The sequence below is a fragment of the Carcharhinus amblyrhynchos genome, chromosome 35 (assembly GCF_965287045.1).
Source record: "Carcharhinus amblyrhynchos chromosome 35, sCarAmb.v2.hapA, whole genome shotgun sequence".
In the NCBI taxonomy this organism is placed as follows: Eukaryota; Metazoa; Chordata; class Chondrichthyes; order Carcharhiniformes; family Carcharhinidae; genus Carcharhinus; species Carcharhinus amblyrhynchos.
This window is the reverse complement of record NC_137358.1, coordinates 11756599-11771573: the sequence shown is the minus strand read 5'-3', so window position 1 is coordinate 11771573 and position 14975 is coordinate 11756599. Positions and strand designations below refer to the sequence as shown.

At 52.9% G+C, this 14975-nt stretch overlaps 1 protein-coding gene across 2 annotated transcripts in view; it reads right to left on the bottom strand.

The window, feature by feature from the left end:
- LOC145361646 (cytochrome P450 2J2-like) overlaps nt 1-14975 on the bottom strand; it is a 41010-nt gene that overhangs the window by 10234 nt on the left and 15801 nt on the right. The window contains exons 1-4 of one of the 2 annotated variants that reach the window (XM_080217526.1): nt 13157-13406; nt 11097-11259; nt 5158-5310; nt 1276-1436 (exon numbers count right to left, since the gene is read on the bottom strand). In XM_080217526.1, coding sequence (XP_080073652.1) covers nt 1276-1436; nt 5158-5310; nt 11097-11259; nt 13157-13372 — 693 coding nt within the window. In that variant the 5' untranslated portion in view covers nt 13373-13406. Of the gene's footprint in view, nt 1-1275; nt 1437-5157; nt 5311-11096; nt 11260-13156; nt 13407-14975 lie in introns of those variants that run through there. The other variant, XM_080217525.1, reaches the window with a different exon arrangement.

The window sequence follows — 14975 nt, the reverse complement described above, 5'->3', positions numbered from 1 at the left end:
CAAGTGGTTGGCCCCGGTGGCGCTGTGGCTCACGATAATGCCTCAGATTACCAGGAACGTGGGCTCGATTCCAACCTTGGGTGTCTTTTGGAAACCTATCAAGTTTTGAACCGACTGTCCGACAGAGCAACTTACCCAGGTCCTATCCCCACGTAATTACTCTGTTAATCCGTCCAACCTACACATCTTTGGACACTAAAGGGCAATTCAGCATAGCCAATCCACTTAACCTGCACATCTTTGGACACTAAGTGACAATTTAGCGTGGCCAATCCACCTAACCTACACATCTTTGGACACCAAGGGACAATTTAGCGTGGCCAATCCACCTAACCTGCACATCTTTGGACACCGAGGGGCAATTTAGCATGGCCAATCCACCTAACCTGCACATCTTTGGACACTAAGGGGCAATTTAGCATGGCCAATCCACCTAACCTACACATCTTTGGACACCGAGGGGCAATTTAGCGTGGCCAATCCACCTAACCTACACATCTTTGGACACCAAGGGACAATTTAGCGTGGCCAATCCACTGAACCTGCACATCTTTGGACACTAAGGGGCAATTTAGCATGGCCAATCCACCTAACCTGCACATCTTTGGACATCGAGGGGCAATTTAGCGTGGCCAATCCACCTAACCTACACATCTTTGGACACTAAGGGGCAATTTAGCATGGCCAATCCACCTAACTTGCACATCTTTGGACACTAAGGGGCAATTTAGCATGGCCAATCCACCTAACTTGCACATCTTTGGACACCGAGGGACAATTTAGCATGGCCAATCCACCTAAACTGCATATCTTTGGACACTGAGGGGCAATTTAGTATGGCCAATCCGCCTAGCCTGTACTTCTTTGAACTGTGGGAGGAAACAAGAGCACCCGGAGGAAACCCACGTGGATATGAGGAGAACGTGCAAACTCCACACAGACAGTGACTCGAGGCTGGAATTGAACACGGGTCCCTGGCGCTGTGAGGGAGCAGATTGCATGTTCTCCCCCTGTCTGCGTAGGTTCCTTCCGGATGGCTCGGTTCCCTCCCACATTCCGAAACCAGGGTTCGGCTATTGAGTTGGGCGATCAGCCAGGATTGCAATGAATGATGGAGCAGGCTCGATGAGCCGAATGCTCTCCTCCTGCCCCTTTTCTTCTATGTTTCCATCTGCTTCCGAATGCTCCGGAATCAGGAGCCACGTTCTTGACATCAGTTACTCTATTCAAAGGAGATTGCCCGTGAGGAGAGGAAATTTTGACTCTTGACCTTACTTGCATCCACTTTGATGCCTGAATTTCCATGTTGTCTCGGAAGAGTTCCACCAGGCGTGTGAACGTCTTGTCTTTGTAATGGAATCGCTTTCCCAGGATGACCGAGCAGATCACATTGGACACGGCATTGGTGAGTTTTGGGGTCGGATCGAAGGGCCCTCCTGCACAAAAGAGAGAGGACGGAGCAAACCAGAACTCTATGGGTCGGTGGCGAAGTCGCGACCTGCTCCAGAGGGCGTCTCTGGCTAATGCCACTACTGAAACTTTCCCATTCTCGACGGGAATCGCAGCGGGCGGGAGGTGGTGGGGAGGGGGAACCATGCCAAAATCTCTTGATCTCAGGTGGGATTTTGTGGCCTTGACGCAAGCGGCCTTCAAAGTCCCACCCACCCACTTACAGTTTTCAATGTCCTGGTGACCAGGGAGGGAACAGGAACCCAAAATGAAATGTTAGCAATTATTGCAAACTGTCTGGAGTGTAGAAGTCGAGAGTATTTATTTATTTGCGTCACAAGTTGGCTTACATTCACACTGCAATGAAGTTACTGTGAAAATCCCCAAGTCACCACACTCCGGCCCCTGTTCGGGGTAACACTGAGGGAGAATTTAGAACGGCCAATGCACCCTGACCAGCACGGAGTGTGGGAGGCAACCGGAGGAAACCCACGGAGTGCAGACGCCACACACGCAGTGACGCAAGCCGGGAATTCATAGACATCAGGATCGCCCACCTCCACCTCAAACCCCCCTCCTTCTCCAATCATTGGGGCTCTCCCCTCCCCACCCTCAGATAAACGAGGGAGGGTAGCCCTCTGATGTGACACTGCATCCTTGGCACTGGTCCCCCGGCGCCGCACCCCACCCCCCACCCCACCCCAAGGAGGCACTGCCAGGGTATCAGGGGTACATGCCCAACCTGGTCACTCAATCCCCTGGAGACTCCAGGCATTTCCCTGGCGTGGTCATTACAGCTGGTTTTCACTTCTGAAAACCAGTAGTTAGTCACTCACTGGTGGTGGTGGGGTGGGGTGGGGGGTGCGATGGGTGGTGAGGGATGGGGGAGAGACTGAGCTGGTTGGACCCTGTGGTGTTAAACCACTTGAGTGGTGTGTTCAATCGTGCTGAAGTCTGGTTCATGCCAGCAGACGGGGTGGGCAGAGGGGGTGGTGGGGGTGAGGGGGAGATCTCACCGGTGCAAGCAACAGTGGTGCAGTGGGTTAGCACTGCCGCCTCACAGCGCCAGGGACCCAGGTTCGATTCCCGGCCTCGGGTCACTGCCTGTGCGGAGGCTGCACATTCTCCCCGTGTCTGCGTGGGTTTCCTCCGGGTGCTCCGGTTTTGTCCCACAGTCCAAAGATGTGCGGGTTAGGTTGATTGGCCATGCTAAAATTGCCCCTTAGTATTCTGGGATGTGTAGGTTAGAGGGATTAGTGGGTAAATATGTAGGGATATGGGGGGTAGGGTCTGGGTGGGATTGTGGTCGGTGCAGACTCGATGGGCTGATGGGCCTGTTTCTGCACTGTAGGGTTCTATGTTCCATGTTTCCTCCGGGGCTCCGGTTTCCTCCCACAGTCCGAAAGACGTGCTGGTTAGGGTGCATTGGGCTGTGCTAAATTCTCCCGCAGTGTTACCCGAACAGGAGTGTGGCTTCTAGAGGATTGTCACAGTAACTTCATTGTAGTGTTAATGTGAGCCCACTTGTGACACTAACAAATAACTTTTGGTTATTCAACATTTAACTAATAAACTTCCAACAGTTGCAACACTTCAAGTCTTCCTCTTCAACTCTTCACGTTAACTCTTCAACTGGAAACCGATGCTATCCAATTTAGAATGAGTTGTCCTGGTTCGTTCCTGAGGTGGACTCACCCTCACAGTTCTGCTCTGTATCCTGAAGATGTTCCTTCAGGCCACACTTTGCCACGGTGAGTCTTGACTCATCGCTGGAGACAAAAGGGCGGGGGGGAGGTTTTCCTGTCCCACCGCCACGGGAAATCGTCGCGGGCAGGACACGGATGGCGCAAAGATCCGTTGATCTCGGGAGGGGGGGGTGTGGGGGGCGGATTTTCCGGTTCTGTGGCGAGCGTGTCCGGAAAATCCCGCCCAAGAGGCTGAAGTACGTTGGGCGGGATTTGACGGCCTCGCCTGGGCGAGACTGGAAATTCTTGCCCGAGGTCAATGGAGAATTCCGCTGTTGGATGCTCGCCCAGCTCCGCTTGTGTGGTGGGCAAGCTGGCAGAGTTCCGGCCATTCCCTTTATCCCCAAAGTTTCCCAACCTTCTAGAAGGTTCTCTGGTATCAGACAATGATATCGCCAATCACAATGTTTGAGTGTGCGCCAGTGGAGATACTCGTAAAACAACTCCCAAATATTTATCCCAAACTGCATGCTAATTATATCGCCTCACCATAAATGGTAACCACAGCTCTGACCTGTCTGCCGTAGTTCAAAAATCTATCCTTATTTGGTTTAGTGTTAGTCACTCCTCACAGGCCAGATGGTGACGGGGAAATTTGAATTCAATAAGAAGGTGGAATTTTAGTTTGAACGCTCATTTAGCCTTTATATATCCAAACCTTTCGCCCTCGTGTTAACGTGAGCCTACGTGTGGCACTAATTAACACTGCACTAACATTAACACTGCAATGAAGTTACTGTGAAAATCCTCCAGAAGCCACTCTCCCATTCGGGTAACACCGAGGGAGAATTTAGCAAGGCCCAACGCACCCTAACCAGCACGTCTTTCGGACTGTGGGAGGAAACCCACACAGACACAGGGAGAATGTGCAGCCTCTGCACAGACAGGGACCCGAGGCCGGGAATCGAAGCCGGGTCGCTGGCGCTGTGAGGCGGCAGCGCTAACCCACTGTGCCACTGTTGTTTGCACCGGTGAGATCTCCCCCTCACCCCCATTTCTGCTGACCCCATCTACCACATCCTGTTCCTGGCCGTGCCCCTCGAGACTTAGCAGCTATTGCGGGATTTGGGCCCACGGCTACCGGGCCCGTAAGATCGGGCCGCAATTTACCGACACGAGAATTTCTTTTCTCCCCGAGTCGCTGGTGGCAGTGCCTGGAGTTGTTCGCCAAAGAATCCGGAAGACTCAGGGACAAATTATTCGGAAACTGTGGGTCTGATTCTCCCCAGGCAAATTCGAAAGGGAACTGGTGTAAATCGGCCCCTGTCTTTTCTTTTTATTGGGAGTTCAGACTCGAATCTCCTGCACTCTGTGCAATGCAGAGGTCACCATTGTGGATATCATTAAAAGCTCGGGCAGGGTGGGGCCTATTCCCACTGGAGCCTGACCTTTCCAGAACTCTGCACACGCGCAGTGGCCCCGAACTGTCAGATTGCAGTTTGCTGGCGAGCTCTTTCACTGGCCATCCCAGGACACCCACCGTGTTGCCCCTGCAGCATCCCCCCCCGCCCCAACCCTTACCCCCCCCACCATAGCCTGATTGCAGTCCGCATAAGCATTCACAGGCCAGCCCCTACCTCCCCTGTCCCCGATCTCCAGCCCCCACCCCGTGTCCCCGAGTAGTGATGATCTCCCCAACCCACATTATCAGAACCAACCCCCTCCCCCCCACCACCTGGGAGGCAGACCCCCTTCCAAGGGGGCAGACCCCACCCCCGGGAGGCACAGTTACCAACGCCCCCCAAAAGACCCACCCCCACATGCCCCGATCGCTGGCCTCCCTCTGGCCAATCCCAATGCAGCGTGGCAGTGAGACCAGCCACCCCCGTACCCCCCATCACTCGCCCCTGTGGCCCAATCCACAGTAGGCCCCGTCCCCTCGGCCTCGCACACAACAGGCCCCTTCGGGATGGGAGAATCAGGCCCTGCGCTGTCTTAAATAAAACTAGACCACAGAGCTTACCAATCGATGCCTTAAGGACTTCCGTCAAATACTTGGCTTCCTCCAGGATTTTCTCCTCAAAGGCAATTTTTCCTAAACCAAAGTTTCTGAGGACAGTCAGTGCAAATCTCCGTTGCTGTTTCCAGGACCTTCCGTAGGGGGCCATGACGATGCCTGTCAGAAAGGGGGACACAGGGTGTAAATAACGCATTCTCACGTTGAGAGCAAAGAAAAAATTCTCAACACCTTTCAGAGCCAGTGACAAAGCTGATTAACGTACAAGGAAGGCCCCCTTGAAACCCCTTTCACTCCAGGCCACCACGTGCTCTGACTCCATATCCCCGCCTTTGCCCCCACATCCCTTGGGTCAAAAACCATCTATCAATTAAAATTAACGATATGCAGGACCAAACAATTGGCCTGGTGCAGGAGGAGGCCATTTGGGCCATCGTCTCTGCACCTAGCCTGCCAAACGAACATCATGGGCGGGATTTTGTGACCTCGCTCGAGCGAGACTGGAAGATCCCGGCCAAAGTTAACCGACGTTTCCATTTCCCGCCCCTTGCCCGCTCCAGTTCCGCGGTGGGCGGATTCAGTTGGGGTTTTCCTGCCGGGAAAATCCAGCCCGAGGTCAACGGACATTTGCATGATCCGTGTTCCACCCACTACGATTGCCGTGGTGGGCGGAATGGGAAAATTCCACCCCATGGCTTAGTGCCCATTTCCCTGCCCTTTCTCCTGTACCCCCTGCGCATTGCCTCGAGTCAAATAATCATCCAATGCCCTCTCGAGTGCCTCGGTTGAACCTGCCTCCTTCCAGGCGACGCATTCCAGACCCCAACCGCTCGCTGCGTGGAAAAGATATTCCTCATATCACATTTCCTTCTTTTGCAAATCACTTTCAATCTGCGTCCCCCTCGTTCTTGGTCCTTTTACGAAGGGGAACAGTTTCTCCCTCTCTACTCTGACCAGCCCCCTCATGGTTGGGAACATCTCAATCAAATCTCCTCTGAGCTATCATCTCTCCGAGGAGATCAGTCCCGATCTCTCCAGTCTCTCCTTGTAACTGAAGTTCCTCATCCCTGGGACCATTCTTGTAAACCTCTTCTGCACTCTCTCCAATGCTTTCATACCCTTCCTATGGTGTGGCGCCCAGAACTGTACACAATATTCCAGCTGTGGTCTAACCAGTGTCTTGTATAAGTTCAGCACAACCTCCTTGCTCTTATTCTCTATGCTCCTATTAATAATGACGGTGGCACGGTGCCACAGTGGTTAGTGCCGCTGCCTCACAGCGCCAGGGACCTGGGTTCGATTCCCGGCTTGGGTCACTGTCTGTGTGGAGTTTGTACGTTCTCCCCATGTCTGCATGGGATTCCCCCACGCAGGGCGGTGGATAGAGGAGAGCCGGTGGATGTGGTCTTTCTTGATTTTCAGAAGGCCTTTGACAAGGTGCCTCACAAGAGGTTATTGCAGAAGGTAAGGGGGCATGGAGTTGGGGTTAGGGTGTTAGCGTGGATAGAGGATTGGTTGTCAAATAGGAGGCAGAGAGTGGGGGTGAATGGGTGCTATTCGGATTGGCGGATGGTGACTAGTGGAGTGCCCCAGGGGTTGGTGCTGGGGTCTCAGCTATTTACCATTTATATAGATGATCTGGAGGAGAGAACCGAGTGCGTGGTGTCGAAATTTGCTGATGATACCAAGATTGGTGGAACGGCAAATTGTGCGGAGGGTGTGGAGAGTCTGCAGAAGGATCTAGATAGGCTGGGTGAATGGGCCAGGAACTGGCAAATGGAATTTAATGTTGGCAAGTGCGAGGTGGTCCACTTTGGTAGGAATAATGGTAGGAAGGACTATTACTTACGTGGCGAAAAACTTCAGCATGCGACGGTGCAGAGGGACCTCAGGGTCCTTGTGCATGAGTCGCAAAAACCCAGCCTGCAGGTGCAGCAGGTGGTCAGGAAGGCGAATGGGATGCTGGCCTTCATAGCGAGGGGGATTGAATATAAAAGTAGGGAGGTCTTGCTGCGGCTGTATAGGGCATTGGTGAGGCCGCAGCTGGAGTACTGTGTGCAGTTTTGGGCGCCGTACTTACGCAAGGATATTTTGGCCTTGGAGGGAGTGCAGAGGAGGTTTACTAGGCTGACACCGGAGTTGAGGGGGTTGAACTATGAGGAGAGGCTGAATAAACTAGGCTTATACTCGTTAAAGTTTAGAAGAATGAGGGGAGATCTCATTGAGACGTATAAGATGATGAATGGGATGGAGAGGATAGAGGTGGAGAGACTCTTTCCGCTCAGAAAGGACAGTAGGACTAGGGGGCACAGCCTCAAGATAAAGGGGGGGGCGGTTTAGAACGGAGTTGAGGAGGAACTTCTTCACTCAAAGGGTGGTGAATCTCTGGAATTCTCTGCCCGTTGAAGTGGTGGAGGCTGCCTCGCTGAATATATTTAAGACGCGGGTTGATGGGTTTTTGATAAGCGAGGGGATTAAGGGTTATGGGGAGAGGGCGGGAATGTGGAACTGAGACACGACAGATCAGCCATGATCTTATTGAATGGCGGGGCAGGCTCGAAGGGCTAGATGGCCTACTCCTGCTCCTATTTCTTATGTTCTTATGTTCCTCCGGGAGCTCCGGTTTCCTCCCCCAGTCTGAAGATGTGCAGGTTCGGTGGGTTGGCCGTGCTAAATTGCCTCTTAACGTCAGGGGGACTAGCTAGGGTAAATGCATGGGGCCATAGGGATAGGGCCAGTGTGGGATTGTGGTCGGTGCAGACATGATGGGCTGAATGGCCTCCTATTGCACTGTAGGGATTCTCTGAGCTCTGAGTGAGATTGGCGGTTGTACTAAGAACATAAGAACATAAGAAATAGGAGCAGGAGTAGGCCATCTAGCCCTTCGAGCCTGCCCTGCCATTCAATAAGATCATGGCTGATCTGTCGTGGCTCAGTTTCACATTCCCGCCCTCTCCCCATAACCCTTAATCCCCTCTCTTATCAAAAACCCATCAACCCGCGTCTTAAAAATATTTAGTGAGGTAGCCTCCACCACTTCAACGGGCAGAGAATTCCAGAGATTCACCACCCTTTGAGTGAAGAAGTTCCTCCTCAACTCTGTTCTAAACCGCCTCCCCTTTATCTTGAGGCTGTGCCCCCTAGTCCTACTGTCTTTTCTGAGTGGGAAGAGTCTCTCCACCTCTATCCTATCCATCCCATTCATCATCTTATACGTCTCAATGAGATCTGCTCTCATTCTTCGAAACTCTAACGAGTACAAGCCTAGTTTATTCAGCCTCTCCTCATAGCTCAACCCCCTCAGCTCCGGCATCAGCCTAGTAAACCTCCTCTGCACTCCCTCCAAGGCCAAAATATCCTTGCCTAAGTACGGCGCCCAAAACTGCACACAGTACTCCAGCTGCGGCCTCACCAATGCCCTATACAGCTGCAGCAAGAGCTCCCTACTTTTATATTCAATCCCCCTAGCTATGAAGGCCAGCATCCCATTCGCCTTCCTGACCACCTGCTGCACCTGCAGGCTGGGTTTTTGCGACTCATGCACAAGGACCCCGAGGTCCCTCTGCACCGTCGCCTGCTGCAGTTTTTCGCCACGTAAGGAATAATCCTTCCTACAATTCTTCCTACCAAAGTGGACAACCTCACATTTGCCAACATTAAATTCCATTTGCCAGTTCCTGGCCCATTCGCCCAGCCTATCTAGATCCTTCTGCAGACTCTCCACACCCTCCGCACAATTTGCCGTTCCACCAATCTTGGTGTCATCAGCAAATTTCGACACCATACACTCGGTTCCCTCCTCCAGATCATCTATATAAATGGTAAATAGCTGAGGCCCCAGCACCGACCCCTGGGGCACTCCACTAGTCACCATCCGCCAATCCGAATAGCACCCATTGACCCCCACTCTCTGCCTCCTATTTGACAACCAATCCTCTATCCACACAAACACCCTACCCCCAACTGCATGTCCCCTGACCTTCTGCAATAACCTCTTGTGAGGCACCTTGTCAAACGCCTTCTGAAAATCAAGAAAGACCACATCCACCGGCTCTCCTCTATCCACCGCCCTAGACACATCCTCATAGAACTCCAGTAAATTTGTCAGACACGACTTCCCCTTAACGAAACCGTGCTGCGTCTGCTCTATCAAGCAATTCCCCTCAAGATGCCTCGCTATTTCCTCCTTGATGATGGATTTGGACATTTTACCTACAACAGACGTTAAACTAACCAGCCTATAATTCCCCGCCTTTTGCCTGCCACCCTTCTTAAACAACGGCGTAACATTAGCCGTTTTCCAATCTTCCGGCACTTCCCCGGAATCCAGCAACGTCTGGAAAATAACCACCAAAGCATCCACTATCACCTCCGCCATTTCTTTCAGAACCCTCGGATGCATTCCGTCCGGTCCTGGGGACTTGTCCACAATCAGCCCCCTCCAGTCTGTCGAGCACCGCCTCTCTAGTAACAGTAATGTCATCGAGACCCTCCAGTCCTACCACCTTTCCATCTCTAACACCCGGCAAATTATTCACGTCCTCCTCCGTGAAGACCGAAACAAAAAAGTTATTCAAGACCTCAGCCATATCCCCATCCCCTACCACTAAGTCCCCCTTCTCATCCTCTAAGGGACCAACGTTCACCCTAGCCAGCCTCTTCCTTTTATATACTAAGGAGACACAAGTGGTCCAAAACTCATATTATGAGCTTCATTAACTGCTCTCTCCACCTGTCCTGCCACCTTCAATGGTCTCCGTGCTCAAACACCCAGTTCCCTCGGCTCCTGGACCCCCTGAAAGAATCTTACTCCTTATTTAATTTGGTCTCTCCATGTGCGTCCCACCAAAATGCCTCACCCCACACTGTCCCCCTGCACTGAACTCCATCTGCCACCTGTCTGCCCACCCCGCTGGATTGAACGTGTAAAGTTGATGAAGTGTTGGTTGCCATTTCCAAACGCTTGTGATTTCATTCTGGGCTCGACTATTTAGATTTTGTTCTCTTGGGCGGCACGGTGGCAGGGCGGTTGGCGCTGTGCCACCATGCCACAGGCAAATGGGAAGTATTCCCTCACACTCCTGACCTGTGCCTTGTAGATGTTGGGCAGACTCTGGGGAGTCAGGAGGTGAGTCACTCGCCACACATTCCTCGCCTCTGAGCTGCCCTTGTAGCCACTGGGTTAACGTGATTAGTCTGCTTGAGTTTCTGGTCAATGGTAACCCCAGTGATGTTGATAGTGGGGAATTCAGTGATGGTAACACCACTAAATGTCAAGGGGCAGTGGTTTAGAAAGGCCAACCCACCTGTTCTACACATCTTTGGACACAAGGGGGCAATTTAGCATCGCCAATCCACCTAACCTACACATCTTTGGACTCTGAGGGGCAATTTACCATGGCCAATCCATCTAACCTACACATCTTTGGATACTGAGGGGCAATTCAGCATGGCCAATCCACCTAACGTACACATCTTTGGACACTAAGGGGCAATTTAGCATGGCCAATCCACCTAACCTGCACATCTTTGGACACTAAGGGGCAATTTAGCATGGCCAATCCATCTAACCTACACATCTTTGGATACTGAGGGGCAATTCAGCATGGCCAATCCACCTAACCTGACATCTCTGGACACTAAGGGGCAAATTAGCATGGCCAATCCACCAATCCTGGCTACACATGTTTGACCATTAAGGGACAATTGAGCGTGGCCAAGCCACTTTACCTGCACGCCTTTCAGACTGTGGGAGGAAACCGGAGCACCGGGAGGAAACCCACGGGGAGAGAACGTGCAAGCTCCACACAGACCCGAGGCTGGAATCGAACCTGGGCCTGTGGGGCTAACCACTTTGAAAGAGGCATAGCGTAGGAGATGAGCAAAGTTTCCACTTTGATGCTGAGGATTAGCCTTCGAGCGATGGAAAAAAAAGACTTTCGTACCTTGCCCTTTGGTCATTTTCTCGAAGAATTTGAAATGGGGGCGTCCTGCAAATTCCCTGCCCTGCTGGACTAGCGCCTCCTGAAGGAGCTCAAACCCACCGATGACGACGAAGGGAACCCAGAGGATGTGACAAGTAAAAAGATCTCCGTACTCCTTGGCCAGCTGGGAAAGGAGGAAAGAGAAATTATCCACCTTCCAATAATCGACCAAAAACAAAACAATTTGAGAGCCAATGCCGTTACTAAGCTAATGTTTAGGAGAATGAGAGGTGACCTTCTTGAGACATGTCAGATTCACGGGGGGTTGACAGGGAAGAAGCTGAGAGGTTGTTTCCCCTAGTGGGAGAGCCTCAGAGCAGAGGGCATCATGTCAGAGTGAGGAGGGTCGCCCACTGAAGACAGAAATGAGGAAGAATTTCCCCTCACAAAGGGTAGTGGAATTCTTTACGCAGAGAGGCCTAGAGGTTGGGCCATCGGGCGCTATTTGACCATTTTAATTCCGAGTGCTGGGTGAACTGGGAGTGTTTCAGATCTGGCATTTAGTCCCGTTCTGAGGCCTCCCCGTACGCACTCTACCCAAAAAAAAATTCCGAATCGCGTTACAGATGCCTATGGGCGGGGCTTTACGGGCCCGAAATCCTGCAGCTCCGATCGGAGGCTCCCACTCCCAAGCCCTACCCTCATATTATACCCACTAATCCCCTCTAACCCACGCATCCCTGGACACGAAGGGGCAATTTCTTAGCACGGCCAATCAGCCTAACCCCACACATCTTTGGCGTGTATCCCAGATACTGACACATCGGTGAATCCAGTTAGCGTTGAGGCTCCTGGGTCACTCTCTGGTGAGGACGATACGTCTGATCATGTACATCGGGTGGAGGAGAGAGTGTCCGAGGCCTCTGGCCTGCAAGGCGGGGGCAGGGCCCGGCCGGAAGCCAGGGCTCCACTGGCCCCAGGCTGGGCCTCTGGGATCACCTCCCCCTGGAGTTGCAGCAAACAGCGAATGCAGGAGGGGCTGGCGGCCAAACTGGACCCCCTGAGAGGCTGCTGGGAAGTTTTCAGGCCGCCCTGTCTTGCTCGGTTGCCAGGCCAACACATTGCAAGGACGGCATCTGCAGTGGAAAGCCTGGGGGCGGGGAGGTGGGGGGGGTGTTCCTCACCATGGGTGGCAGGCTCCAAGCGATGGCCCAGTCACAGCAGGCCACAGTGGAGGGACAGAACAGGCTTCTCAAGATTCTGCGGCCCATGGCTGAGAGGCTCGAGAGCTTGCAGGAGATGCAGCGGGACAGCGCTGAGACACAGTGGGCTGCGGCAGCAACCCTTGAGAACAATTTTAGAGGGTCACGGCCGAGGTGCCCCAAAGCATGGCCCAGTCTCAGAGGGCACTCGCTGCGGCCATTGAGAGGTGGCCCCCGACTCGAGTGGGCCTCCTTGGTAGGACGAAGGTGGTCCTCCAGGACTGGTAGCGCCCGGTGACGGCAGAGCTCACTGCAGAAGCACTATGGTCCCATGGAGTGACACGGGGGGGCCCCACAGGAAGCACGAGGGAGGAGGAAGGCCTCGAGCCTATGCTGGGGCCTTGCAGCCAGGCTGTGGCTACACCTTCTGACTACCACACCGCCCCCCCCACTTCCTGGTATCTCAGGGGCAGTGGGATTGAGAAGGTATCGTGGAAACATCCCAGATAGCTGGAAGCTGGCCAGGGCCCTCAGGGCCTACAGGGTTGCCAAGTGGACCATAAGTCAGGTAGGCTGTTGGCCGCCACCCCCCCACTCCGCCCCCCACGATGTACATTTTGGGAAGTCGCTGAGATGTAGTGCTGGGCCATGAAAGGTTAGGAAGTTGTATTTGCACTGACGGGCTGCACTGGTTCGAAAGATACGTAAGCACTTAACGTTCTCTGTTCTCAAGTTCTGACGTTAGAACTTATTACTTGAACACTTAGATTGCAATTGGGAGTTGGGGGGAGGGAATCAGGATATTGAATTTGATGATAGCCATGATGGTGGTGAATGATGGAACAGGCTTGAAGGGCCTTCTCCTGCTTCGAGTTTTACCTCATCCAGAGCAAGGTGCGGCATCCTGCTCTGCTCGAAGTTGCTCCTTCCGAACAAGGACACGGGCGGTCCGGGGGGCAGCCCGCTGCCTCGCCTCCACTTCACGGCGAGCCACGCGGCTAAAAAGGTGGCCAGGAAGACGAGCAGGGTCTGTACGGTGAAATGACCGAGCCACTGGGAAGGCAGCAGCTCCGGCAACCAGGCCAATGCCTTCATTTCTCAGAGGCGGACGCTGTCGCTCGGGGCTGCGGGACGAAAGACTCGAAGTCGCAGAGCAGCTTCTCCTCCGACAAGCAGCCTGGGGAATGTTGACTTCACGAGGCCAATTCCTGTGACATAATGAGTTCAGAATCCACTTTCCCTTTTGTTTGACTTGTTACATCATTCCATGGGGAGGAGTGGCTGCTCGCTCCTCCGGAAGCTGGGGGAGGTGGGGGGGGGGGGGGAAGTTTTCTCACGCTCTCTGTCAGTACAGCAAGAAGTCTCACAACACTGGGTTGCAGTCCGATAGAGTTAGGTGGATCTGTTTGGACTTTAACCTGTTGTTGTCAGGCTTCTTACTCTGTCCAACTCAGTCAAAGAACAAAACAGCACGGGAAACTCGGCCCAACGCGCCCCCTCCGTCCTAACAATGTGTTTTCCCTCCTCCCCCCTTGACCCATGTCCAATGCCGGCCTGCCCGCAACACTTGTGTGTCAGTGCAAAAGGGTTTGTGTCATTTGCCAACAGTTTCTGGCAAAGCTTGCTGCCAGCAACCCCTCTGCTGTCCTTCTTTCATATCTTTAAGTTTTTGGGGAGACGGTGGCGCAGTGGTTAGCAGCGCTGTCCCACGGTGCCAAGGAACCAGGTTCGACCCCCGGCTCGGGTCACTGTCTGTGTGGAGACTGCACATTCTCCCTCGTGGGTTTCCTCCCACAGTCTGGAAGACTGTGCTGGTTAGGGTTCATTGGCTGTGCTAAATTCTCCCTCCGTGTACCCGAACAGGTGCCGGTCAATTCGGGGATTTTCACAGTAACTTCATTGCAGTGTTAATGTAAGCTCACTTGAAGTATGTTTATTTGGTAATGTTTGGAAGTAGATATACACACACACACACTTACCCTGGACGATTGTGGGTGAAGTTACTGTGAAAACCCCACTCCTGCACCTGTTCGGGTAACACTGAGGGAGAATTCAGCATGGCCAACACACCCTAACCAGCACGTCTTTTGGACTGTGGGAGGAAACTGAAGCACCAAGAGGAAACCCACGCCAACATGGGGAGAATGTGCAATCTCCACACAGACAGTGACCCAAGCTGGGAATCGAACCCGGGACCCTGGCACTGTGAGGCAGCAGTGCTAACCACCGTGCCACCATGCCACCCCAAGTAGGAGGACAGGATATAGGGAATGAAGCTTGGCTCAGTGTCAAACAGGAACGTTTGTGTTAAGTTTTTAGTGTTTATTTATTAGTGTCACAACTGGGCTTACATTAACACCGCAATGAAGTTACTGTGAAAATCCCCTAGTCGCCACACTACGTTCAGGTATGCTGATGGAGGATTTAGCACGGCCTTTGCACCCTAACCAACACATCTTTCCGACTGTGGGAGGAAACCGGAGCACCCAGAGGAAACCCAGGCAGACACGGGGAGAATGTGCGAACTCCACACAGACAGTGACCCAAGGCCGGAATTGAACCTGGGACCCTGGCTCTGTGAGGCAGCAGTGCTAACCCACTTTGCCGCCCCGTGTTGTGGTCGTGAATAGAATAATGTCTCATGTATGCTGCAGAATGTTTTATTGATTAGCCAGGCAGTCTTAACAAAGAGAACAAA